Source organism: Megalobrama amblycephala, linkage group LG2, assembly GCF_018812025.1.
Source record: "Megalobrama amblycephala isolate DHTTF-2021 linkage group LG2, ASM1881202v1, whole genome shotgun sequence".
Lineage (NCBI taxonomy): Eukaryota > Metazoa > Chordata > Actinopteri > Cypriniformes > Xenocyprididae > Megalobrama > Megalobrama amblycephala.
The window spans coordinates 55,396,651-55,424,013 of record NC_063045.1 but is presented as its reverse complement, the minus strand read 5'-3'; the positions used below and the strand labels follow the sequence as shown (position 1 = coordinate 55,424,013).

Below are 27,363 nucleotides of genomic sequence, written 5' to 3'. Positions count from 1 at the left end.
CGGGCTGAAACTAGCAAAAAACACTTGCTTTGCACCTGGCTTCACATTGCGCCGGGCGTATGATTGGACCCTGAAAGTTCGGCACTGCATCCTGAAGTGAGACTAAATTATCTTACCAGTGCTGATGCCGCTCTCTCTCCTATTGTGGTCTTTCAAACTGTTAAGTTTACATATAGTGCGGGAACTGAAGATTCAATTTATAGCTATTTGTTTTGTGGAGACACATTATGTGCCCAAGTGTAAATGAAACAAAACGGATAGCTATCTGATCAGTAAAAACGTATGAAGTGACAAGGTGTAAACAGGCCCATACTGACCCCAAACGTTTGAACAGTAGCTAATATATGAATGTATGTGTGAATTGTTTTCAACCATCATGAACTATCCCTAGCACAGCACAGATGATCTTTCTGAAGTAGAAAGCTATAAATTTTGCAGTGATGAGACCTGAAGGCAGAAATCAAGGATCAGTTTGTACTTCCACTGCAGACTGTTACCTCAGACACTGCAAGACCTGCTTTAAGCTTATGGAATTTCCTGTTTTGAAGGAGAAATCTGATACTTGGAAAGAGGAAGACTTGCAACGTGTCCAGGTTGAAATGTGCTATGGACAATTAAATTGTTCTCAAAAATTCATAAACTTGAAAAGGTAGTAAAAATACCTTAACAGTGGAACTGCTTTGTCGTTTCATCTCCAGATGTTTATATTTATCTTAGTAAAAAAAAAGATGGGGGTTGGGGGTGGGGGGGTCATTCAAATTTATCAACATTACAGGGTGGATTTTCGGATAAAATTTGACACCTTAAATCACATAATTTTCTGACAGTTTCTGTCTTTTGTCATTATCAGTTTGGCACCCGTGGCCACATCTGTGAAAACTTTGCTGAGCAAATGTTTGGAACAAATGTCAGTTGGCGTCTCCTCACAAGCAAAACCCTGAAGAAGAAATCTCGGAGGAAAAAGGTTTCATGATGAAAACATGCTGTGGCTCCCACCAAAACACCAAGGCATAGCATTGAAAATCTACATTAAATTTCAATTATTATTTGCTAGAAATCTACCCTTTCTGTCTCAAATCCAGTTCGAGCTGTTCGAAATGTGATTTAAGAACAACAGAAGAAGGGAAGATTTTCAGTGAATAATGACTTAAATATAGATCCGTTTCACACAAAGCTATCGTATGGCTTCGGACCAGTGCTATTTATTTCAGTCAAAGTTTATTTTATTCAAGTATCAAAAATTATTCTTTTACGGTTTTAGATTTAGTTTAAGTATAATAACCCTGCTACAGATTACTTGAAATGTAGTGTACAAGTGGACTGTAAACCCAAATAAGTTGGCAAAACTGTCAGTTACCTCAAAATTTTTAAGTTAAGAAATTCAAAGTTTAAGTTAGCAAAACTGGCAGATTTTTATTTTGTACTCATTCATTTTAATTGTTCTTAACTTGAAATGTACTAATACTAATTCACACATTTAACTTAAAATTATCATGTAACCTCAATGTAAACATTTTAGTGTAAACTTAGCTAGCTATAACAAGCTAATTCAGAAAATGCTAACTTGCTATTTTGCTGACATGTTAACAAATAGCATGGTATAGCACTTGCTGAATGAGTACAACAATATAAAGCATTTAATATACTTGCTCTCAAACCAAGCTGCAATCACCACTTGTCACCATGATGGTAACTTTCCAAAAACCCATATTAACAGAAACTCTTCTAAATTAGCATAACAAAACATTAATCACTACTAAATCTCCCTTACCATTAATCTTGCACAAAAAACATTATATAACACTTCATTTTAACATTTACTCTCCCTTTCAAGTGCCATGGGCAAAGTATGCTGGGAAATAGAAATCCCAGTCCAGTTTCAGTTAAACTTAAGTTAATAAAACTCAAAACAATGAAACATTTCAGTTTACTTAAAATATATTGGTTCCGTGAACTTGAAAATGAAAGTGCTAAATACTCATTAAAGTTAAGTTGACTGAACTAATTTGTTTAATTTAAGTTTGTCCTACTCAAACCAATGAATTATTTTGAGTGTTAGGGTTTACTTTTTTGGAGCTTAACCACACTAGTTGATCCATTTTACATGTAATGCATGTAACAACAGCATATCCTAAGTTATTTCCTTTTTGATTTCCACAAGTAAGTTACACTGGTTCAAAACAACATGAGGGTGTGTAAATAATGACATCATTTTCATTTTTGGATGAATACTCAATGTGCAGAGATGGACATAAAATCAGATTTTTCACACTGGACTCCAACTTCTGACTACAATATGTGATCTTGACGTCATTCAAGACTCTGGAAACATGGAAGAAAAGCAAAAACCAGTTCTTACCGAACTGTCGTCCATCACGGGTGGCGGCGGTGGCTCATGGACGATCTGTTGCGAATGAGAAGAAACTGTTTTTACAGTTTACAGTCTTTCATGTCACAGGAATCATCTTTGAAGGAATGGAAATCAGAATTTAATGCAAAATGTCATTTTTTTTAAAACAACTTCCCTTAATTCCATCTCACTTCTTAGCGAGACTTTTTCCATGGCTCAGAATTTCACATTCATTTGCACTTCAAAAAAGACATCATGGGCTCAAAAACTGCTTGAAAACCACTTTTCAGCATTGTAATGACTGGATTTTGGGCTCCGGTTGGGGTAACTTTTGAAAAAGAAAGCTGAGATGAGGGGCTTCCGTGCAAGACTTACCACGGTGCAACAGAGGGGCCAAAACCACCAGAGTGTCGCCATAGCGATCAGCAGCAGCAGTATCAGCAGTGCTATGGCCAAGAACGTTCCGTCGGTCTGATGGACAGAGCAGAACACAGATCCAGGGGAGGTTTATGGTCCAAAGAAAATAAACATTGAATAATCTTCCTCATGCCACACTCGGACCCTTCTGGATGGGGTTCCACTTAAAGGTTTGCGGTGTAATGGAGTTCAGGGAGAGAATATTAATAGGAATTTATGCAAGGAGCTTTTTAAAACAGTATCTTGATCTCTGTGTGAATGACTCTGCCAGAAACCCCTTGAAAAAAGCCTGTCTGAAGTCAAATATAGTATCTCACAAAACCTGTAAAAAACATTTCAGTCATATTTCACCCCAAAATCACAGAAATAAGAATATATAAATAATTATTTATATTTTGCAAGGAAATGAAAATGAAGCCTATATACATACTGTAATGCTATATATATATATATATATATATATATATATATATAATATATAGCTACGAGTGATTATCGGGGTTCAAGTGCTTTAAGTCCTTTAAGCACATGTGTAAAAAGGTATTATGTTATATCAGCAAGCCTGTAACCATCTCGATCATACTTGGAAAAGACCATTTACAGCAAATACAGGCAATTTACCTTAGGAAATATATAGTTTTTAAAGCTTTTTAACAATTATCGAGGTTGAGCCAAAAACCTAGGAACAATGTTGGTTTTTGAAAAAATCTCCAATATTTAATGAACAATTCAATGGACAGAGGGGGTCCTAGAGGCAAAGTTGCTCAGAATGAGGAGTTGTACCATGTGGTATGACTGTAGCATGTGTGAAAAATTGCGTGATACATGATCCTTTACACACGTGAAAAATGTGAAGGCACCACCCTGTGGCCAATTTCTTTAGAATTCCAAATTTTGCGACCACAGAATGAGCTCTTACATAGGTGTGCTGAGTTTGGTGAAAAACTCAGCACACATCTCATTCCGTTCTTGAGTTATAGCCATTTTAGTAAAAGTGGGTGCACCCACTTTAAATGTTTTAGCAGCCTTTGGGTACCGTGAATCAATTTTTTATTTTATTTTTTTTGATAATTATTGACAATCAGACTCTGGAGAACCTCGCTGCACTGGTTTGGTTCCAATCTGGCAAGGACTAGTTCACAAAAATAATTTTTCAAAAAATCCAAAATACCCGAAATTTTGCAAAATGACGAGTGTGTATGTCCTTCTTGAGACAAGGTTTCCAACAATATAAGACACTTGAGCCTACGCCTAACGGTTCAGCAGTTATGAGTCATTTCATACTTTTGACCATTGAGCCCCCGTCAGGCCGATTGGGGCACGTTTGAACCCCTAATAAAAACCCTGATAATTAAATTATGAAATAATTCAATACTTCATTTGTAAAGTATTGTTTTACATCATGCCTTTATGCTGATTTTAAAAGTCACTGTATTACAGTAATAAGATTATGAAAATCACCTGGCTTTCAGAGTAAAAAAAAAAATCTGAATAAAAAAATACAGTTACTGTCACAGTCTGTTTGTAAGGACCTTCAGTTTGTTGTCATTTGTTCTGTTTTCCCGCTCTTCATCATTGAATTGTTCATTAAAACCTGTATTTCGGATATATTTTCTTCGCCTGTGTCTGCCTTCCTGCAATCCAGCGTGACAGTTACAATGCAAAAACATAAATAAATATTTATATATTTATTAATATCTAAATATTTATCTATATACTTATCTTCTTGTTTTCAGGTGAAATGTGACCTGGACATGTTTTCATGAGATCACCCATATGGTATCAACAAAGCAGTCACATTCACACATTAACAGTGGTTTTCAATCAATTCACATGCTTTTTGGCCTCTGTCTCACTGCATAAACAACACCAATCTGTTGCAATCTACCAGTGTGCTGTTGGAATGGCACCCCACCAGACGAGTTTTTAGAGAGGGCAAGTAGGACAGAATATACTGACTGTGTTCAGAGGGCAGACTGAAGATGGAGCTGAACTAGAGGTACTGCCCAGTGTAGTGGTACTGGGAGTGGCTCTGCCCAGTGTAACAGTGGTAGTGGGCTTGACACTGCTGCCCAGCAGGGTTACTGTACTCACACAGCTGACAGTCGTGATGGTCACAGAACTGGAGATAAAACTCAGGCCGTTGTTCATACTGACATGGAGGGAGGCAGACCTATAAATGAGAAAGAGTTTTTTTTTTATTATTTATTTTGATTGTGCTTTCAGATTTAAATCCATTCTGCATTTTTCCAACAAGTTACAAAAAAAAAGTGTAGGCTTAAATCCATCTGGGCTTAAAGGGTTAGTTCACCCAAAAATGAAAATTCTGTCATTAATTACTCACCCTCATGTCGTTCCTTCAACATGCGTTGGAGATTAATATTTTGTAAATAAAGAGGTAAATTAGTTTTTTTTTGCGCAAAAAAAGAACTCATGTCGCTTCGTAAAATTGAGTCACATGGTTACTTTAGGATGGCTTGAGGGTGAGTAAAGCTTGGGGTAATTTTCATTTGACAGTGAACTAATCCTTTAATGATGTCTTTACTACCTTTCTGGTTCTTGCAAGTGTCAGTTGCGTAGGCTGTCAATGGAGGGACAGAAAGCTCTCGGGTTTCATCAAAAATATCTGCATTTGTGTTCCGAAGATGAACCAAAGTCTTATGGGTTTAAAACGACATTAGGGTGAATAAATATTATATAACATTTTTTGGGGGGTGAACTAACCTTTTAAATTACATATTAAAACTATAAATACACTCTCATTCATAAGACTGGGGTCTGTAAGATGCTTTTAAAAATGTTTCTCCAGTCTTCAGTGTCACATGATCCTTCAGAAATAATTATTTATATCTTATTATTTAAACATTTGAAAACAATGGTGCTGTTTAATATTTTTGTGGAAACTGTGATGCATTTTTTAGGTAATGTATATTTTCCTGTGAAATTTAAAAATGACCATTTAAGTATAACAATAAAAAAAAAATGCAATACAATGGAATCAAGTATACAGGTGCTGGTCATATAATTAGAATATCATCAAAAAGTTTATTTATTTCACTAATTCCATTCAAAAAGTGAAACTTGTATATTATATTCATTCATTACACACAGACTGATATATTTCAAATGTTTATTTCTTTTAATTTTGATGATTATAACTGACAACTAAGGAAAATCCCATCTCAGAAAATTAGAATATTACTTAAGATCAATACAAAGAAAGGATTTTTAGAAATCTTGGCCAACTGAAAAGTATGAACATGAAAAGTATGAGCATGTACAGCACTCAATACTTAGTTGGGGCTCCTTTTGCCTGAATTACTGCAGCAATGCGGCGTGGCATGGAGTCGATCAGTCTGTGGCACTGCTCAGGTGTTATGAGAGCCCAGGTTGCTCTGATAGTGGCCTTCAGCTCTTCTGGATTGTTGGGTCTGGCATATCTCCTCTTCCTCTTCACATTACCCCATAGATTTTCTATGGGGTTAAGGTCAGGCGAGTTTGCCGGCCAATTAAGAACAGGGATACCATGGTCCTTAAACCAGGTACTGGTAGCTTTGGCACTGTGTGCAGGTGCCAAGTCGTGTTGGAAAATGAAATCTGCATCTCCATAAAGTTGATCAGCAGCAGGAAGCATGAAGTGCTCTAAAACTTCCTGGTATACGGCTGTGTTGACCTTGGACCTCAGAAAACACAGTGGACCAACACCAGCAGATGACATGGCACCCCAAACCATCACTGACTGTGGAAACTTTACACTGGACCTCAAGCAACGTGGATTGTGTGCCTCTCCTCTCTTCCTCCAGACTCTGGGACCCTGATTTCCAAAGGAAATGCAAAATTTACTTTCATCAGAGAACATAACTTTGGACCACTCAGAAGCAGTCCAGTCCTTTTTGTCTTTAGCCCAGGTCAGACGCTTCTGACGCTGTCTGTTGTTCAAGAGTGGCTTGACAGCTGAAACCCATGTCTTACATATGTCTGTGCGTAGTGGTTCTTGAAGCACTGACTCCAGCTGCAGTCCACTCTTTGTGAATCTCCCCCACATTTTTGAATGGGTTTTGTTTCACAATCCTCTCCAGGGTGTGGTTATCCCTATTGCTTGTACACTTTTTTCTACCACATCTTTTCCTTCCCTTCGCCTCTCTATTAATGTGCTTGGACACAGAGCTCTGTGAACAGCCAGCCTCTTTTGCAATGACCTTTTGTGTCTTGCCCTCCCTGTGCAAGGTGTCAATGGTCGTCTTTTGGACAACTGTCAAGTCAGCAGTCTTCCCCATTATTGTGTAGCCTACAGAACTAGACTGAGAGACCATTTAAAGGCCTTTGCAGGTTTTTTGAGTTAATTAGCTGATTAGAGTGTGGCACCAGGTGTCTTCAATATTAAACCTTTTCACAATATTCTAATTTTCTGAGATACTGAATTTGGGATTTTAGTTGTCAGTTATAATCATCAAAATTAAAAGAAATAAACGTTTGAAATATATCAGTCTGTGTGTAATGAATGAATATAATATACAAGTTTCACTTTTTGAATGGAATTAGTGAAATAAATCAACTTTTTGATGATATTCTGATTATATGACCAGCACCTGTAAAGGGTTATGCGGGGACTGTTTTGGGAACATCCTTTTATGTTTTCACTGTAAACTAAAATGTGACTACATGTATTGTTTAAATTTAATTTCAATTAATAGTTTTTCCCCATATAAAATTCTGAAAGCTTCATAAACGGTTTAAATTGAAAGTGCTAAAGTGCCTGGGATAAAAATGACTTCGAGAGAGCTGGGCGTCTTTCTGTCCTTTATTTTAATTTGGTTCTTGGCTTGTGTGTTTCTCTTTCCATTCTAGCTTTATTTGCTTCGGCTGAAGAAAGAGTTTCCAGCAACACTTACGTTCCCTCCTCCTTCAGTACAGGCGCTGGGCAGAGCAGGTACGTGTCTTCGACTACCAGAGGCCTCTTCACTGGAGAATAACAACACACAGGAAAAGCAGCAGCTTGGCAAGTGCCCTTGGGCTTAATATCAGTGATTCTGTTTCATTTGACCATGTTTTTGTGGATAATTTAGCAGCAGCTCAACATATAAACTATTCTGAACCACCCTTACAGAAACAGTTTCATCATACACTACCATTCAAAAGTTTGGGGTCAGTAGGGTTCTTCTTTTTTTAATTTTTTTTTTAAAGAAATTAATACTGTGCAAGGATGCATTATATATATTAAAAGTGACAGTAAAGACATTTGTAATGTTACAAAAGATTTCTGTTTCAAATGCTGAACTTTTTATTCATCAGAGAATACTGAAAAATGTGTTTTCCACAAAAAATATTAAGCAGCACAACTATTTTCAACACTGATAATAAGAAATGTTTCTTGAGCACTAAATCAGCATATTAGATCATGTATGGAGCCCCTAAAGGAACATGGTGATGGAAAAAAATATATGTGATGGGAGGCAAAACGTATTTAAAAAACTTGTACCAACCCCAAACTTATGAATGTCAGTGTAGTTTCCACAAAAAATAACATTAGTTATTGCCGTTTCTAATAAACAAATCCATAATATATTTTTTGGAGCATAATGCCAGTGCTTAATGCAGAACTCAATGCCAAGATGCTTCAGTGTTCTGGGTGGTTGCCAGGGTGTTACTATGCAGCTGAAAGGCTGTTTTGGGTGGTCGCTAGGTGGTCACTCCCTGACTCAAGTCAGAGGTGTCCATACTCAAGTCTCTATGATGCTTTGTTCTGTAGATATGACTCAAATCCCTCTTGTATTGTAAGTCCATGGGATTGTTTTGCTCATTTTCTTGTAACAGCACACCTCTTCTCAATAAGCCACATCATTTGAGGTATTATTCATGCCTATATAGCACAAACAAGTTACTTGTAGACATCTGAAAAGCCCCTAACCCTACATGAGTAATGGTGATGCTTGCCTTAGCAATTACCACTAATAATTATTTTCAGTAGAAAAACACTGAAACTGCACTGCATATTTTTATCATTCAGGTTCAGCCTAAAACTGAAGGGCAGAATTTTTCATTCTCTTGTCATTTTTCCACATGAAAAATGAGAAACTGGAAAATATTTGACTCCAAAGCCTCATTTACCCTGGCCGAGACTCACACTTGTGAGATGGGCCCTGCGTTTCCATGTGCCATCTGATATACTTTAAGTAAAAAAGCAGCTGAGAGAGGAGGATAGAAGCTCAGAAATCATTAGGACATCAACACCGCAGCTGACTAATTTCTAGCCATTCACTTCCAAGATAAATCCAGCATTCCAGGAACTGTGCGTTGAGCCATTTTATTAGTTACCAAATGTAACAGTTATGCAAGAATCATACGATGGGATAGGGAGTATAATTTAGCGGCATACCCTAAAATAATTGAATTTGTTCACCTATATGTGGAAAAAGAGCTTTGAAGGTGCTTTCATGATATTAGTCTAACTCTACACACGCTAATCCAACCAATACATATACAAAACAATTAAAAACATCCAATATCCTGAACCAAAAGTACTGGTAATATTTTCCATTGTGTGTTTTTAATGGTGTGTGTTTGTGCACATGTGGTTTGCGTTCAAGGCAAGTCTTGTGATTTACAAGTGCTGCAGCCAACCTTTCTCAAGCAGAAAACACGGCAGCCATACTGACATTTGGATTCAATTGGCTTCTTTATCATTACAAAGGACAAAAACAAAGTTTTCTGCGTTGCCACATGCATGGAGACAATGCTTATTTTTCTATTTCCACTGGTGAGTTTAGCTTGGCCTCGACTCAACGAATAAAACTTTCAGCTGCAGTATTTGTACTTACATGTACTTGCAATGTACTTACCTAAGAAAATACTGGGTTAAGGTTAGGTTTAGGGTAGGTTCAGGTAGGGGTGTCATGCACTTAGTATTTTTGAGGGGGCGCCAGTTAGGGGGGGGGGGTATTTTGTCATTTAAATGCCAGTTTGAATGTTAAATTATCTATAGCAGGCGATGGGTGTTCAGAGTTCAGAGTTGTCGGATTTACAACACGTACATTTATCCACTTCTCCCAAAAAGTCATAAAAGTAAGTGGCTGGTAAACTGGGAAAAAAATAAACTTTAGAATTACATACACAGTGTTTATCTACTATCAGTAAAATTTGTCAAATTATAGCTATTTGAAAGGATTAATATTGCTGCTTCCATAGACATCATTTTACAAACTTTTTTTCTGCTAGTACTATGTGTATTTAAATATCAGAAGCATAAAATAAACATCATATGGTAGAAATCACTGAACAGTTGTGATCTATGGTTGTGATTCATGACAGGTGTGCGCAGCCAAAGTCCCTTTAAGACAAGTCATTTCACTCGGCGGCCATCTTTGAAACGCTTCTTGGGCAGCCATTTCAGTCATGCAAGTACAGCTCCTATCTCTTTGAATGGGAAAACATCAAGATTCGAATTTAGAAGATTTGAATTTAGCAGCAGATGACGTGCCGCTCTGAATGTTCTCATCACACCTGTGTGATCGCATTAAATGTGAAAAAAATTATTACGTTTTGTACTTTGGAGGTTGCATTCAGTATCCATTTGGCTCAAAAATCTGAGGGGGCATGTGCCCCCTTTGGTTTGGATGACGCCTCTGGATTCAGGGTTAGTAGTTAACCCTAGTTAGTTATTGTAATTACTGTACTAAGTACATTGTACAGTATGTACATGGGGAACAGGACTGTAAAATAAAGTGCTACCAAACTTTCAGTCATTTAACAACTGTCACTTTTGTTCCTTATCAAATGAGGAAATAATTTGGTTTAGCAGCTAATGCTAACACAGGATGGCCTATTAAAGGTGCAGTAAGCAATTTCTGAGAAACGGCGTTCGTTGAAAGTCGAGCACCAAAATACACTTGTTGCCAGTCAGCAGGAAGGGGAATGTCCACTCACAAGGGGGGAGGTGCCTCTGATGCATAGCATGTTGATGAATTTGGGGGTGGAGTTATCAAGATAAGGGTGTGATCCTTTTGGGTAGGGGCGTGTTTGTTTTGGTGATTTCAAATATCAACAGCATTTCTCAGAAATTACTACTACACCTTTCAAATTTGAGCAGCTCACAGCTGGCAACGCAAGAAACAGGAATCGGTCTGTGCTGTTTTTCCACTTACTCACGGTGAGGGTGTTGTTGATACGGAAGCTGCAAAGGATTCTGCTCACATCGCGGGCGTGAAGGAATCCGTTCCCTCGAATCACCACCTCAAAGGATTCTGGGACGGAGGAAACACATTTTGTTTGATGTTACATACATGTTGTGTCCTGACCAAAAAAAAAAACATGCAATCCAAGATGACCTTTCAGGATGGAAATGCATTTCCAAAGATCCCTTTGGTTTCGATCGGCTTTGTTCAATTGTAGCGATATGTCAAAAAATCTGACTTTTTGTTGCTTGTCTGAACTAAGTCTTTGCCTCAGGCCTGATGTATGTTTACCTCCTGCACAAATACTCGAGGGCTCCACGGCAAGGATCTCTATACAGGATCTCTTCAATATCTGAAGCAAGAAAAGAAGAAAGCTTTAATGTTTGAATGTTCTGAGCATGTCATAGATGTCATTTTATTGTAGAGACATCAACCAATGTTGACAACTTACACAATATCTGTGTTTAACTTTAAAGGCTCTGTTCCAAAACCTAGTGAGCTGGCTTGCTCTCTATTGCATATAGTAGGCATCATCCTAACTCATGCAATCTCATAATTTACTGATTTGTAGTGCTCTACACAGGCAGCTACTATGCGTCAACTCACAACTGATTTCAAGTAAAGAACTGTGCAAGTAAACCTCACTCCCCTGGCCTCAAGAGGTGGACTAATACTGCGGTCCTTGTTATCACACCTACCTCCCATGCCAGAAACGCAGGTTCGAATACTGCCCGTTGTGGTACGAGTACAACCGAAGGGGTTATCTTGATACCGTGACACAGATGGGAGTGAAGTTTAGGGGGGTGAGTGTATCGGAGGCCAGCTAGTAGAACTGGTGTTTTGTTGATTAGCTAGCGATGGGATACTCTAATCAGCATCAAAATACATGGCACTGTATGTTGGGCAAATGTATAGATTATAATTATATTGAGCTATTTTTTTACAATAATTTTGAAACTGAATTATTTTAGTTGCATACTTGCATTAAATGTTATAAAAGTATTTTTAAATGCATTTTATATTTATAATAGACCTTTTTCTCACTTTGCCTGCTGTCTTGGATGGATTTTTTTTTTTTTTTCACTGAGCCACAGAGTCACATTATTAAAACACCTTTTCAGTGAATGACACATGCAGCGCTGCCTTTGAATTTGTCTAAAAGACACCATGCTTTTCCTGTCAAAAGTGCACATTTGATAACATAAAATGCTGCCTAGGCAGCTCACGAGGTTTTGGAATGCAGCTAATTAGATACATCAATAAAATTATCAAAAGAAAGATGTGAGAGTAGCTTAGTTTAATTTTATTCCCATCCACTCACTGAATCAATGACACCTTGCAGTGCTTCAAAGCCGTCATTAACAGGAAAGACGTGATCTTTGCTGTCGGCTATTGTTGCCAGCTGTGACGGAATGAGAAATCATGAAAAATTTACTTTTTTATTCTTTCGTTCTTACATTGTATAACAGTTGCTGAAAGGTCAAAGATTGTGGGGAGCTGCTCATAATGAAGGTCCGAATCATTTTGTCACCTTACCTGGGTTTCATTAAAGTCCTTCACTCCAACACAGTACACAGAAGCTCCCAGCTGACGTGAGCGACCGGCCTGCCATTTGATCATATCAAAGAAAGGGTTCAAAAAGATGTGCTGGTTTGCGTATATTCAATCAGAGTCAGCACATGTGAAATATAAAACTCTGCAAATATGATCTAGATAATGACAGTGAGAAAGAAGGCCCAAGGTTCAGTTTATTTATAGCTGCTGCCTTTGTGAATATCTGAGCTAAAGTACTTTTAACTTTTTTTTTTCATGCTCAGGGGAGAAAGAATAGGAAAATATGTCAGGATCTAAGGTCTCACCTCTCTGGCTGCCAAGTCAAATTCATTCTCGCGCAATTCTCCATCTGTCAGAGCAATGATGACACTCGCTGTGCGGTATCCTAACAAAAGCAGAAAGTGAGAAAATATAATGGTCCATAAAAGAACCTCCAAGAATGGTTCAGAGTGCAAATTATTTAATAACTTTTTGAATTTCTGACAGTAGTTTTTGGGAGTTCGTTTCTTTGGGGTTCGTCTCGCGCAACCAAATTGTCTTTTGGCGGCCAGAGCGCGTTTAGTTAACCGTCATCTGCGTTTTAAACATTCTTTGTGATGTGCAAGCATATAGTAAAGTGCTATAATGACAGTAGCCTACTTATAGTTTGTCGATGTACCATATGATACAAACCTCCTCAGAGGAATGAATGAATGAGATATCTTTAACAACATCTTTTTCTGACTAAAGGTGCGGTCGGTCACTTTTCGCGGGCAAAAAGGTCCTGTCAAAAATGTAGCTTTCTGTTGAAATATTTCACCATCACGTGAAATTCCCGCTCGCATCGATTCAATTTGACCATGGCTTCAAGGTTGTAAGGCTGTTGAAAATTATACAGTAGCTAGGCCTAGCTATTGAATAAAAAAAAAAGAGTCAGTAACCAGAAGAATGTGATTCATAACGTACCGTCACCTGTTCCATAGTAGATCTGCTCACTTGCCTAAAAAAACACACAAATATTTATTAATAAACAGTGCATTTGTTCTGTACTTTAATGTATTTTACATTACCTCTTACCCTCTGAAAGCCTTTGTGCATGAAGGTATCTCCACCTGGTAAAACACGCTGAAGTTCCTCCAGCCCAGCACGAATCTGATCCCTGAATATTAAGATTTTTAGCATTTTCATGGCAATTTACTCTGTTAAACTATTTATCATGCAATATTTGCTTTACTGTCTTTTATTTAAATAAAGACAGTTAAAATGTACTTTAAAAGAGAGATACAATTCATGTTAATTAACATTTTTATTTTGACCAGACTTGAGGTAACCAGCATAATGCCTGGACCAGCATGGATTTGAATGCTGCCAGCTCTACTTGATTTGTTTGAACAACACAAGGTGACAGACTCAAAGCAAATAAAAAGATATCAAAGTCGAAAGCTTTTCAGCCAGAGATATTGGCAGTATGAAATCACAGCATGTGTTATGAACTCTTGCCTGTCTTCTGTAAGTTTCATCAGGATCCTTCCCTCCGTTGAAAAGACTATGAAGGACATGCGGAGCTGGGGGCTGAAGAGAGAGAGAGAGAGAGAGAGAAAAGGGAAAATGTTCTTCTTATTTTTTTATTCATAGACCATCATGCTGCAGTTGCTGCCAACCTGACATTAATAGGGTCTACTAGGATTTCCATTAGCTATTCCTGCTATACAAGCGGTCATTATTCCTTAGCACTTAAATTGGCTTGCAGCCTTTTAATTATATATTTTTTGGACAGTGGCAACTCCAAATTGCTTGCCACAGTAAAGTGTACTGTCGTTGAACAATTTAATTTTAACCACAACAGAACAATTTCTTAAAACTTTAGGTTACATCTCTTTTTTTTTAATAAATACATTGTAGTAATGACAATAAGCAGATCAGAAAAAAAATAATAAAACCTATACAGCATGCTGAGTTTCTGCTGGAATCACCTGATGAATTTATGCGCAAGGTGATCAACAAAGTAGTAGATCTCGTTCCAGTGGTGCTGTACACTTCCAGACCTGCAGAATGAAGACAGTTTATGTCAAAGATTTGATGTACTCAAGAATTCAGCATTAGGATTGCACAAAATAATTAAGAATGCAATCATCAACAAAAGATGATATAAAAATATATACACCGATCAGGCATAACATTATAAGCACTGACAGCTGAAGTGAATAACACTGATTATCTCGTCATCATGGCACCTGTTAGTGGGTGGGATATATTGGGCTGCAAGTGAACATTTTGTCCTTAAAGTTGATAGAAGCAGAAGTTTTAGAAGCAGGAAAAATGAGTTTGACAAGGGCCAAATTGTGATGGCTAGACGACTGGGTCAGAGCATCTCCAAAACGGCAGCTCTTGTGGGGTGTTTCCGGTCTGCAGTGGTCAGTTTCTATCAAAAGTGGTCCAAGGAAGGAACAGTGGTGAACCGGCAACAGGGTCATGGGCGGCCAAGGCTCATTGATGTACGTGGGGAGCGAAGGCTGGCCTGTGTGGTTCGATCCAACAGACGAGCTACTGTAGCTCAGATTGCTCAAGAAGTTAATGCTGGTTCTGATAGAAAAGGTGTCAGAATACACAGTTTTAGTTTGTTACGTATGGGGCTGCATAGCCGCAGACCAGTCAGGGTGCCCATGCTGACCCCTGTCAACCGCCAAAAGAGCCAACAGTGGACACGTGAGCATCAGAACTGGATCACGGAGCAATGGAAGAAGGTGGCCTGGTCTGATGAATCACGTTTTCTTTTACATCACGTGGATGGCCTGGTGTGCGCGCGTCACTTACCTGAGGAACACATGGCACCAGGATGCACTATGGGAAGAAGGCAAGCCGGAAGAGGCAGTGTGATGCTTTGGGCAATGTTCTGTGGGAAACCACCTACCTAAGCATTGTTGCAGACCATGTACCTCCAAATTCCCCAGATTTCAATCCAATCCAGCATCTGTGGGATGTGCTGAACAAACAAGGTCAGACTTAAAGGATCTGCTGCTAACATCTTGGTGCAGATACCACAGCACACCTTCAGGGGTCTAGTGGAGTCCATGCCTCGACGGGTCTGGGCTGTTTTGGCAGCAAAAGTGGGACCAACACAATATTAGGAAGGTGGTCATAATGTTATGCCTGATCAGTGTATGCACACTTAAATGAATTTCATTTCATTAGATAAAATATCAAAAACAAATGTCTTTTCTCAAATGTTTTGCTTGAAAAGTGTGCTTTCTTGACAAATGCCACATGTTTTGATATTTTGACATTTGTTTTTCTTAAGAGTTCAAATAATCTTTATTTTAGGCCACTGCAAAAGAAAATCAGCTACCAGGTAGGTAAGTAAAGGAAAGTCTTTGGAAAACGTTTAGAAGGTCATATGTTGTGGTGCTGATTTTTCCCTGAAATTACACATTCCTGACATCCTTAAGGATTATCTCAAGATTCATTGCAGATTTGCATGGCAGCATGTCTCTGTCCACAAGTCTTAAAAAGCTTCTGACACAGAGAATGATATCTGAGCAGCTAGTCGCTAACTCTTTGTTAAGTGGGCTTCTTTAATGGCTCAGCTTGTGTAATAGCTCATCTGGCCAGGCAATTGCGGTGGAGACAAATCAAAAAAGAATGTCAAGCTTACGTAAGCAACGTCGAAGCCATCCAGAGTCAGTATAAGCTTTCCTCTGCACAATCCACCCCCACAATCACACCAGTGCTGCTAATTCAGTCTTGATAAATTCAACAGATGGTGATACACTTTTTTTTTTAGAATGTGGACAGTTTATTATTGTCTCTAATTCTGTTGCTATTTTTCTTAAGTATATATATATATATATATATATATATATATATATATGAAGATATGGAATTGGAGCCAATACATTCAAGAGCCAAGACTAAACTTCTCAATGCTTAAATTCAAACAAAGACAAGAACCATGCAATGCCATGCATTTTAGTGAACTGAAGAAAAGAATGACTGAATTCATTGTAGCATTCATGTGAAACAGTGGACGTTTATTCTTGCAAATTCTCTGTAATACCTCAGCAATAGTTCAGGTCACTTTCACCTTTAGTGCTTTGGAAATAAGTGGCAGTTTTGTCTGAAACCATGAGCCAAGATGCAGATCCAGGCCAAGACTGTAAGTTTGAGACCCAAACCACTTTTTTTTTTTTTTTTTTGAATAACAACATTCTACATTTATGCATTTAGCAGCTGCTTTTATCCAAAGTGACTTCAAGAGGAACAGAAGCAATCTGTAAAAAAGCCAACAATTTTCGTAATATACAACGGTTGGCTTATAAGACATCTAGATCAGGAAGCAAATTAGAGAAAAAGCGAAAAAACAAAAGGCTACAGATGTATTTAAAACATAGTCCTTCTATTCTAAATCATTTTATTTGACATTTGGAACATTTCGACGTGAGGAATGTGAGTGTGAACCCTTTGAGGCCCAGATCCTGCTGGAGTCCAAAAAGCTGGCTGTCCATTTTAATGAGTTAAAAAAGAGAAAATTCTGAATGTATTTCAAAAGCTGAACCACTTGCCGATTTGTGGTTGAGGTAATTATCACATTTAATACCTTGGAAATTGACTGTGGTCTTGTCTGAGACCATAAGCTGAGACCTAGACCAAGACGTACATTTTTGTGACCCAAACCAAGGCCAAGACACTGAGTAATGAGACCGAGAGCACTTTTTATGCTGTCTTGAAAGGTCTCGAGATTAAGACTCCCAGCTCTTCCCTAAAGAAAATGAACAAGCAGACATGTTGATTTTCAGATCCATACTTGAGAAGATGAAAAATATTGCAGGTTTGAAAGTGAGAAAAAGAATCAGCACTTCTTCACACACGCTGTAAAAAAAAAAAAGAAGATTTTTCGAAGATCAAATGAGGACGTTTTACAAGAAAGTACCATTTCATTCTTTGTACTTCTAAATTTCATTTTTAAAGTATTAGTTCACCCAAAAATGAAAATTCTGTCATTAATTACTCACCCTCATGTTGTTCCAAACCTGTAAGAATTTTGTTCATCTTCGGAACACAAATGAAGATCTTTTTGATGACATCTGAGAGATGTCTGTCCCTCCATAGACGTTTGAGCTTCTGGAAGAGATTTGTTCTCATGCGTCATTCATGAGCATCAGTTTATGTTCGCTGATCAATGTTTATATGTGAACAAAAGCCTAAATTAAATCTGTTCATCATATAAAGTGATCGTGTCTCTTCAGAAAATTTGGACTATACCACTCAATTTATATGGATTAGTTTTCCAATATCTTTATGAACTTTGTGAAGCATCAAAGTTCAAGTTGCAAAGGCAGTCTATGGAGGGACAGAAGTCTCTAAGATTTCATCAGAATATCTTCATTTGTGTTCCGAAAATGAATGAAAGTCTTACGGGTTTAGAACGACATTATGGGGAGTAATTAATGACAGAATTTTCATTTTGGGGTGAACTAACTAACTTTGGGGTGTGTTACTTGACATTTCTTTATAATTATTAGCAAAATTTACTAGCAGTTTCTGTGTAAAAAAAATTCAAAGTAAACCCTACACCAGTTTTTTTAGTGTATGTGTTCACGACAATACACATTTTGTTTATCAAGAATTTTATAAGTATGGATGGTTTGCTAAAAAGTTCACAACAGCACACACTGTGTCACGGATGTCAATAATACCTGGAGAGAGTTTGAGTTGGAGATTGTGATATTTTGAGATAGATTCCGCTTAAAAATAGCAGACCTAGATAGCATAGACCTTGCAACATATCAGCATTGTGCAAGTACTCTGCATTGTTCCAAGAGGAAAATGAAACTTGCATTGTGAGCCAATTCTTCGCTATGACCTCATCAGATAAGAACCTACCACCATCACTGAAAAGACATTTCCAAACTCCAGGCTGTCGTCCTGCACAATGAAGGCATTGTTTAATTCTGCCACCAAAGAGCAATCCAAATATTCGTATGCATATTAAATTTGCCTCTCTAAATTCATCACAGGTTGTGTGTTTTTCACATCTTTTCTCTGAGTTTATCTCTGCTTTTAAATGAAGAACGTTACTGGCATGACTTAACAATGGCATACATTCTCTGTCTGTCTCTCCCTCCCTTCAGTCTCTTTCTCATCCTCAAATCATTTGTGCTCAGATGCGAGCTCTGAGGCTTTGGAACATCTGGCTCTGCTGGTGAAAAGGTTCAGCACATGAGGAACCAAAACAACCCTCAAAACTACACTTACCTTCACCTCACGACACCTGCATCAATCTACTAGGGTCCTATTAAACAATGACCCTAAAAAATGACTTCAGACTGTGGTATTTGTTATTGAACTGAATATGTTAAATATAATAAGCAAACCCAGGGCAAACCATCATACATTTAAGGAGAGCCAGACAAAGGAAAAAAATCCTTTATACACCCAAAATATCCCACAAACATCAGTGAATTTGGAAAATCTTTTATAGCGTCTTTTTCAATGATCACTTCAGATCTTCTCTTGTTTTTTCCTTTTTTATGTCTTTGCCAAGCTCTTTCTGGAGGTGGGTTATTGTCTTCAATAGTTGCTATTTTTATGTTAAATGGTTATTCATCCTCATGGCTATTAAAATTACAATATAAGAGCTAGTACTGCAGTGCAGTTCTGTGTTTGAGGATTTTATCTGCACATGTGAAGCTTGTATAGTTTAGTATAAATTTAAAAGGGGCAGATAAGATGCTTTTGACCATGTTATGTCATGAATCTGCAAAATTGCCCAGGTGATAACCTCTTAGACGTCTCCGATACGCTGCACGGAATATAAATTCCGGGTAAATTATAGCTTCGTTTCAAAGATCTTGAGATTGCAGGTGGATTACGCCAGATAAATTGGCACATTTACACCAAATGTTTCATACATGATTTTCAGCAGCAAGAGCATGAGAGACTTTAATGATGCTTCAAGAAGTCCGAATTGCTAGCTGATGTGTTTCTTTGGATACATAATAACTACGATTGCCTGCTTGACCTTTGGTTGCCTAACATCCAAACAGCATCAGATTCTCAGGTGTCATTACACTGCCTAAAGACACTTTCAAAGCTTATGGAAATGGAAAAACTCACTTGTCCAGCACAAAATAGAGGTCAAAACCTCCATAGCACGAGGACCCAGCCTCCCAGCGTTCATAGCTCTGTCCAGCACAGCAGCTGAGCCTCAGGATAAGCATCAGAAACAAGCTTATAAGCAGCCTGTCACCTCCACGCCAGTCCATGGACATTATTCCAGTTTGGTAACTGCAGCTTTGCACAAGTCAATGGCACTTCGCAGCAAACCCTCAAAGCAAGACATCCAACTTTGGTGGAGATAAGTTACTCTGCAGCCTCTTTGGTCTGTGATCCATCCAGGTTAGAGCAGGTCTGGTCTCAGTGCATGTCTGTGGCAGAGTCCCAGAGCTGCAGTCAGATCCCGAGGAGCTCCAGTCAGACTGGCCTGAATCACTCCCTCACTCTCAAATGACTCTAATACTGCTGTGCTGTTGTCACAGATGTGTTTCAGGCTTCTAGAAGTGCTGGCCCTCAAAGTGCCCCTGAGACATATGTTGACAGTGACTTGAGTTAGTTTGAAATAAAATAATTTGATTTGGTCTGGTGATGTCTGGATCTCTGAAAATGGGGGTTTATCTTGAATACTAAAGGGGAGTGACATGGTTACTTTTGGAAAAAAGTTCAGTTTTACACTGACTCTCTCTCTTTTTTTTCTTTTTTGCTCTCTCCTCTTTACCAGAATGGCCTTTGTGTTGAGGATATTTTTCCTCTCTACCGCCACAGTGTGGTGACTTTTATAAATTCATGATTGTTGTAGAAGGAAAAAAATGTAAACACGTGATTTAAAATAGAACGAAATAATCATTAAATATAGATGATAAACTAAATTAAATAAATATTACAGTTTTATTTTACTTTTTAAACACAGTTTCACAGTTCTTTTTAGTAAATCTCAAAAACAGTCAGCTCACCAGTGTAATGAATTCTGAATAAATCGTTTCTTTATTTTTATTAAAAATATATTTAGGATGATTACTTAACTATCTTTTTGCAGAAAATGGGTAACCAAACAGTTGATGGGCTCCTCTCACTTCCATGGTATGTGGAAAAATACTATGGCAGTCAATGAAGTCTGTTTGATTACTGACATTCTTCAAAATATCTGATTCTGTGTTCAGCGGAAGAGAGAAATTCATACAGGTTTGGAACAACTTGAGGGTGAATAACTGATGACAGAATTTTCATTTCAGTTAGTTAAATACTTTATTTATCCCAGTGGGAAATTCACAATTTCCAGCAGTATACACAACCAATACATCATACAATGATGCTAAAGTATAAAAATAATACATTTAAAAAAAAAATAAATAATAATAATTAAATAAAAAAGCTTTTTTTTTTTTTTTTTTTTTTTTTTTTTTTTGTACAATTTTGTGTGAACTATCCCTTTAAGTCAGTTTAAACACACCTGTGCAAGAATTGCATTAGGCTAAATCTCTTTATGGTTTCATCTATGTTTTGAAATCTGAAAAGATTTCATCATATGGCACAATACTGCTGAAGGCAGTAAATGTAAGACTTGCATTCTTTTCCCCTCAAATATCTCCTCAAAAGTAGGCTACTAAAAGACCAACCGGATTTGTTATAGTTACATTTTAAATGATTAGTTCTAGCTGAAACGTAAGTTCATTTATAGCAGAACAGTAAACACACACAATCAAATAGGTTATTTATTAATTCATAATTCATCCACTAGGGTAAAACATCTAATACATGATTTAATGTAACTGTACGTTTAAATGACGTGTTACGATATTAAAAGCTATTAGAATCGATGACGTCACTCGCTGGACATACAGTTCTGACAGGCGCAACACTAGTGGAATCGTCGCGCGCTTGTTTCCAGTTCATTGCGCCATGAAGTGAGAGTTGCGCATTGCAGCCCGAACAGAGCAACCTGCTGAACTGACGAGTGGATTTAACACAGACACACGCATTTCACGTGTAAGAAGCAACAGGTAGGCATTCCTATTCTCTTTTTGACTGATATAATCTTTTCTATGATATGCAGTGTTGTTAAGACTTTTCTTATTTTGTTTGTATTTATTGTTTTGTCATAAAAAAACTTTTATTGAAAGGATCATACTCTGTGGCCGTAGATGCTGAGCTGATTAAAGTGTTTATACTTTGAATAACATGTGCAGTAAAAAATAAAGTAAAATAAAAATAACTGACTATTGTTTTTATGAATTTGTTATGCAGTTATTGAAGCCTAAACCTAAACATTTTCATTATTTTACATCTCTTCTAGTTTACACCAGCACAAGCTCTTAAATAAATTCAAGTCTTTGTCCTATTAGAATAATTTGTCCAATGAATAATTGAATACAACAAGCTATTTTTTTTTTTTTTTTATCAAGAAAGTCCTTTGTGGTGTGGTTGAGTGTACAGGTTATGTTTCAAGTTTTTTGCAATATTTGATAAAAACTAATATGGATATCTTACCAGAATTAATTGTCATTTCATTTCATTTATTTTTTTCAGCATCCAAAATAGACAAAATGACCCTGAACTACTCTGCTCTCAACCTCACATTGGACAACTGCACGCTCCTGCCGTATTACATCCACTCGGCAGGGATGGCGGTCAGCTACATCCTCTCATACCTGCTGGTGCTGCTCCTTTGTGTCGTGGGTAATGGACTTGTCTGCCTAGTGGTCATCAGGAACCGCAACATGCGTTCGGTCACTAATCTCTTCATCCTGAACTTGGCAATTAGTGATCTGCTGGTGGGCGTGTTCTGTGTGCCCACCACATTGATTGACAGCCTCATCTCAGGTCGGTGGGTCATCATCATTATTAAAATCATCTTCATTAATGTGACCATCTATATCGATATAATCACAAGTCATCATTGTTTTTATTACTAAAAAATCAGACAATCTGGTGATTCTAGCAGTTTTATGATTCCAGCAGACATCTTTATTCTCATATCTTCATGAAATGCAAATTTGGAACTGCTCCTTTATATTCTGATTTCTTCTTCATGTGAGAATCCTGTCCTCGATTTCTCCACAGGTTGGCCTTTCAGCCAAATCACCTGTACTATGAGCAACCTGATCCAGGGCATGTCAGTGTCCGCTTCTGTCTTTACTCTAGTTGCCATAGCCGTTGACAGGTAATGATTAGTAATTATAGTAATTGAACATTTTAATTAGCATATAATGGTTGGTGTATAGTGCAATGAATAAGCTTTCGCGTCTGAGAGATGAGAAGGGCTGTGGTGGTTTTAGGGTATAATTTGCAACGAGCGCACTCAGGGACTACAAAACACTGCTGCTGGAAAATAGCCAACCTCAAAAAGCATTCTTTGATAATCTCGGTGTGTTATTTAAAACTAATTTAATGCAATTTACCTGCATAGTAATTGCTATGTATTAGTGTACATTGCCCATATCTGTCATTTTGTTACGGTGTTTGTTTGATGCGTTATTTAAGCATGCCAACCAATTATGATACTTTAGAGTTTGATAATTATTTTTAGCAATAATCTTTATCGCAGGTACAACACATGATTTTGTCTTTTCCTGAGTCACTATGGAAAGTCTATTATAAGTTTTTTTATATTTTAGTCCAACCAGGATGTTTTTTTGTGGGAAATTGCATACATACGTCACTCTTCCATGCGTGTCTCGTCAAATCCATAAATTGAGAAAAGTTGCTCCAGCTACTAGTGTTCCCAGGTGAAAAAAAGTACACATCTATAATGTACTTAAAGTGCTCTATTTTCGCACACTAATTTTGTACTTAATATACTCAAAATTCTTCTTTAGTACATCTTAAGATCATCTTAAGAACATCTAAGTGTACTCAACTGTGCTATTTTGAGACACCATGAAATATGAACTAAAATGTTTAAAAAATGTATTTAGATATCACTTATAGTACATTTGAACCCATAGTGTACTACAAGTGGTAACTAAATACATTTTTTAAATACAATAGAGCACTTTAAGTACATTATAGAAGTGTACTTTTTTTCACCTGGGTTATCAAAAGTACCACTTCTGTACCAAGTCTACTGAAATTTTTAAAATGTGATGATACAAGCATTTCCCTCTAGCATTTTGAGCACTGTTGAGTGGATTTTTAAACACCTCTGATTGGCCATTGTGTTCACATGTATATCTGTGATCTGCACAGGATTCCTTTTATTAATCAGGCGCACAAGCATGAAATGTGTAAAATATCAGCAGAATACATCCACACAATAGAATCTAAACAACTAAAACAAGTTTAAAGAGAAAATGTTGACTCTTATAGGACTGCTGTTGATTTTTTGCAAGTGTTATTTTAGTAATATAGTTTTATAAATATTTTGAAAAAGGTTTGTTTATTTTCTTAAAAGCTATAATTTGTATTCTTTGTTTTCCATTTTAAGTTTTGGTTTTTATTTATTTGCTTTAAAATTAAACTTCATTTAATGTAAGTTTTTCATCTAATATTTATATCTTATTTCAGGTTTATTTCAATAAACAAAGATGTTTTTAATAGTTTTTGTCTTATTTAATGGTAATAACTCTTTAACTGAGTACTTAAACATTACTCTTGTCTATCGACAGGTTTACAGGGATTGTTTACCCTTTCCATCACCGCCTGAGGCCGGTCAGTGCGCTCTTCGCCATCATCTTCATTTGGTTGCTCGCTTTTGCCATCATTTTTCCTTCCGCTGCAACCCTGACGGTCATTCGCCTGGATGACATCTACATGGTCCAGGACAACCAGATCTACCCACTGTTTGTGTGTTTTGAGGACTGGCCGAGAGCTGACATGCGGCGAGTTTACACCACGGTAATCTTCGTCCACGTGTATCTGGCCCCGCTGGGTCTCATAAGCATCATGTACGGCTGCATCTCTGCCAAACTCTCCAACAGCCTACGTGAGAATCGCGTTCGCTCCAGGAGGAGGATGAAAGTCATCAAGATGCTCATCATAGTTGCCGTTCTCTTCATGGTGTCCTGGCTGCCGCTTTGGACTTTGATGCTTCTTACAGACTATCAGGATCTGGACCGACAACAGATTGACTTCTTGAGCAGCTATCTTTTTCCAGTAGCTCATTGGTTGGCGTTCTTCAACAGTGGTGTTAATCCGATCATCTACGGCTTCTTCAACGAGAACTTCCGGAGGGGCTTTCAGGCCGCTATAGCCTGCCGCTCCTGCAGCTCTCTTGCTTCCGAGATGCGTCACACGCACTTTGCTCTCCCGCCCTCTAACAAAGTATCCGACGGGAACAGAGGTGTGAACAGCAGGCGGAAAGATTGCTGCTTCCCTGTAATGCCCCAAGGGACGGCTCATGGTATTCAGGGAATTCTCCTTGAGGACATGAATGGAATTACAGCTTCCCACAGAGTTATAGGAGCCTGGATTGAGTGAATGGTGTAATTAAGGACTTCTGTATCCCAGGAGAAAGCTGTAGCATTCTTCAACTCAAGATGTTCGGCCGGTGCACACGCACAGTTCTCTCTGTTCCACTCACTCCCCTAAACCTCACTCCTATCCGGGTCACGGCACCAATATAATCTCTCCTGTTGGAACCGTGGGACTCAAACCCGGGTCCACCGGCATGGGAGTCGGGCACTCTAACAAGGAGGCTAAAGACCACTGTCTCTGGCATCAGTTGCTAAAGTGCCTCTTGTGATTAGGGGAGGGAAGTTTACGCGCACAACTTTTACTGGTGTACGTCCGTTACACATTCAACCCTACTAAGTACATGGGCTTGCAGCACGACATTTGAGAATTTTCTCTACAGGGTCTATGCAGTGCCATTCAGGAAAAAAAAAAACAGACACACAGAACAGGATGTATCACACATATCTGGGAATAAATGAATTCAAAAGAGCAAAAAATTATACCCACTAAACAAAAAGATATTTTCGAATGTTGTAAATACAGTACTTGACATCATTGTACAGACCACATCAGATAACAGGTGCCTTGTAAGTACTGTATATTTGTAACAAAATCTTAATTTTTGCTTTAATTAAAAAAATTATTTATTGATATATATATATTTATTTATTTTGTATCATATTTATTTTTGCTCCCATTACTGTAAATTGCTGTGACGTGTAATGCTAAATAGAGAGAAAAAAGAAAAATATGATATTTTACATACATTGTGAGGTTATTTAATGTTTGTTAACGCCATGCTGTTATTCTTATTTAAATAGAATTCTTATCTGTCAGCTCAGTTCTTGTTGTCCAGTTACCCAGTTAGGATTCACTTCAGTGTTATTGCCTCTGAAAGCACCATATATTATTTTACTGATATGTTTTCATGAATAATACACACTGTAATACAAGTTCATGGAACCATACCTGAAGATAAACATCACCTAACTGGAAAATAAAGCCATTTCATGTGTGAAATGTGACTGTTAAAGATGTTTACTGGAGTCAAGTTTTTTTTTTTTTGTTTTTTTTTTGCAAATTCGTAAATTTTAAATTCACCAAATCCACATATGCTCTGTTAATAGTAATATCTTGGTAATTTTGTACCATGTGCATTTTGTAAAACAAGCTTACATTTCCAATCTTGGGCATGTAATTCATATTTTAATGGACTGATGCTGCTAAATGACTCTGATATTGAGCTTCTAACACATAAGTTTTATGTTCAGTTGCAAGTATAGAGTGACCAAGGAACAGCATAAATCATAACCCTGTTCTATAACCAGACAAAGACAATTACCTCCAGGTTAACTCCAAGCAGATTAACTCTGTGTATTGTTTTGCGCACAAGCTATCTTCTAAATTACTGTAGTCAAAGTAATTTTATGTCATACCTAAAAGCATATATTATGTCTTTGCAGGGCCTTAAAGGGAGAATGATGCACTCACAGAAAAATTGGCACACTGGATCGGTACCCTTTAAAACATTTCGTTATGGTACCAATATGTAACTCTGAGGTTCTAATATGCACTCTTGAGTTGAAAGGGTACCGCCTTAGTGACAGCTTTTGTATCTTTTTTTTTTCTAAGAGCATGGTAGCCATCTTGTAAGGTTGTTCCAAACAGAAGTGCTCAAAAATAACCTCTACACAGGGCCATTCAAAGTAAACTGATACACATGTTGCTCCTTGCATCAGAAGCTCTTAGTCAGGGCCAGTCATCATATATCTGCACCAGGTTTGCCAATTGTATTGAAGCTTGACCTGCAAGCGTACTCTGGTTCTATAAGCTTTAATCTATGAGGCTTTACAAAAATGTCTGTAATTGAACTTTTTGAAAGCATATATTTTCTTGTTTTTGTAACATTGCTTATGTTATACTGTAAGTGAATTTGTGCTGTTATTATAATAAAGGTGTTGAAAGAAAAAAAAGCATACTATGACAGTAGTGATTGTTCATTTATTTAAGAATTCTTTTTGGTTTGCATTCTAGAAGTTGTTATAAGTGCAGCAAAATAACATGTACATTTTTGAAATGAGGCTTGGAAACATATTGTAGCCTATGTTAAATTATGTTATTTTTTTGAGCCCTATACGCTCTAAAAAATGGTGCTATATAGTACTAAAAGTGGTTATTTGGCTCGTAATCATAGGGGAACCACTTTAAGTGCTGGATAGCACCAAATCTTGGTACTTCGGTGGTTATTCAGCAATTCTTCAGTGGTTCTTTGGGATGGTTAAGGTGCTATATAGCACCACTGCTGTACAAAGAACCTGTTAAGCTCCTGTAAAGGTTCTTTATGAGCCAAAGAACCACTGTTGGTGCTGTTTAGCACTATCTTTGTTGAAGAAATAGCTAAAATGCGATATGGCACCTCTTATGGGTTCTACATAGCTCCATTTGACA

The 27,363-nt window shown here is 37.5% G+C and overlaps 2 protein-coding genes across 5 annotated transcripts in view; one reads left to right on the top strand and one right to left on the bottom strand.

The window, feature by feature from the left end:
* The window catches only part of antxr1b (ANTXR cell adhesion molecule 1b), a 29,038-nt gene extending 8,826 nt beyond the window's left edge, over positions 1 to 20,212 (bottom strand). The window contains exons 1-14 of one of the 4 annotated variants that reach the window (XM_048181001.1): positions 19,585 to 20,210; positions 14,445 to 14,516; positions 13,972 to 14,043; positions 13,549 to 13,630; positions 13,438 to 13,471; positions 12,798 to 12,877; positions 12,475 to 12,543; positions 12,260 to 12,340; positions 11,230 to 11,290; positions 10,909 to 11,007; positions 7,660 to 7,729; positions 4,727 to 4,940; positions 2,726 to 2,821; positions 2,360 to 2,404 (exon numbers count right to left, since the gene is read on the bottom strand). In XM_048181001.1, coding sequence (XP_048036958.1) covers positions 2,360 to 2,404; positions 2,726 to 2,821; positions 4,727 to 4,940; positions 7,660 to 7,729; positions 10,909 to 11,007; positions 11,230 to 11,290; positions 12,260 to 12,340; positions 12,475 to 12,543; positions 12,798 to 12,877; positions 13,438 to 13,471; positions 13,549 to 13,630; positions 13,972 to 14,043; positions 14,445 to 14,516; positions 19,585 to 19,739 — 1,230 coding nt within the window. In that variant the 5' untranslated portion in view covers positions 19,740 to 20,210. Of the gene's footprint in view, positions 1 to 2,353; positions 2,466 to 2,725; positions 2,822 to 4,726; positions 4,941 to 7,659; positions 7,730 to 10,908; positions 11,008 to 11,229; positions 11,291 to 12,259; positions 12,341 to 12,474; positions 12,544 to 12,797; positions 12,878 to 13,437; positions 13,472 to 13,548; positions 13,631 to 13,971; positions 14,044 to 14,444; positions 14,517 to 19,584 lie in introns of those variants that run through there. The other 3 variants (XM_048181002.1, XM_048181003.1, XM_048181004.1) reach the window with 3 other exon arrangements.
* Positions 20,213 to 21,241: 1,029 nt separating this feature from the next.
* Positions 21,242 to 26,867, top strand: npffr1l1 (neuropeptide FF receptor 1 like 1). The gene is made up of 4 exons (XM_048180999.1): positions 21,242 to 21,524; positions 22,051 to 22,344; positions 22,585 to 22,684; positions 24,129 to 26,867. Exons 2-4 carry the CDS (start codon positions 22,068 to 22,070, stop codon positions 24,937 to 24,939), a joined length of 1,188 nt encoding a protein of 395 aa, XP_048036956.1. The 5' UTR covers positions 21,242 to 21,524; positions 22,051 to 22,067; the 3' UTR covers positions 24,940 to 26,867.
* Positions 26,868 to 27,363: the final 496 nt, after the last annotated feature.

What these genes read in the sequence shown, in the direction of transcription:
- npffr1l1 (XM_048180999.1), top strand. Translation starts at nt 22,068, where the DNA reads ATGACCCTGAACTACTCTGCTCTCAACCTCACATTGGACAACTGCACG. An exon ending in GATTGACAGCCTCATCTCAG is followed by an intron (nt 22,345 to 22,584) that starts GTCGGTGGGTCA and finishes ATTTCTCCACAG; the next exon opens with GTTGGCCTTTCAGCCAAATC. An exon ending in GTTGCCATAGCCGTTGACAG is followed by an intron (nt 22,685 to 24,128) that starts GTAATGATTAGT and finishes GTCTATCGACAG; the next exon opens with GTTTACAGGGATTGTTTACC.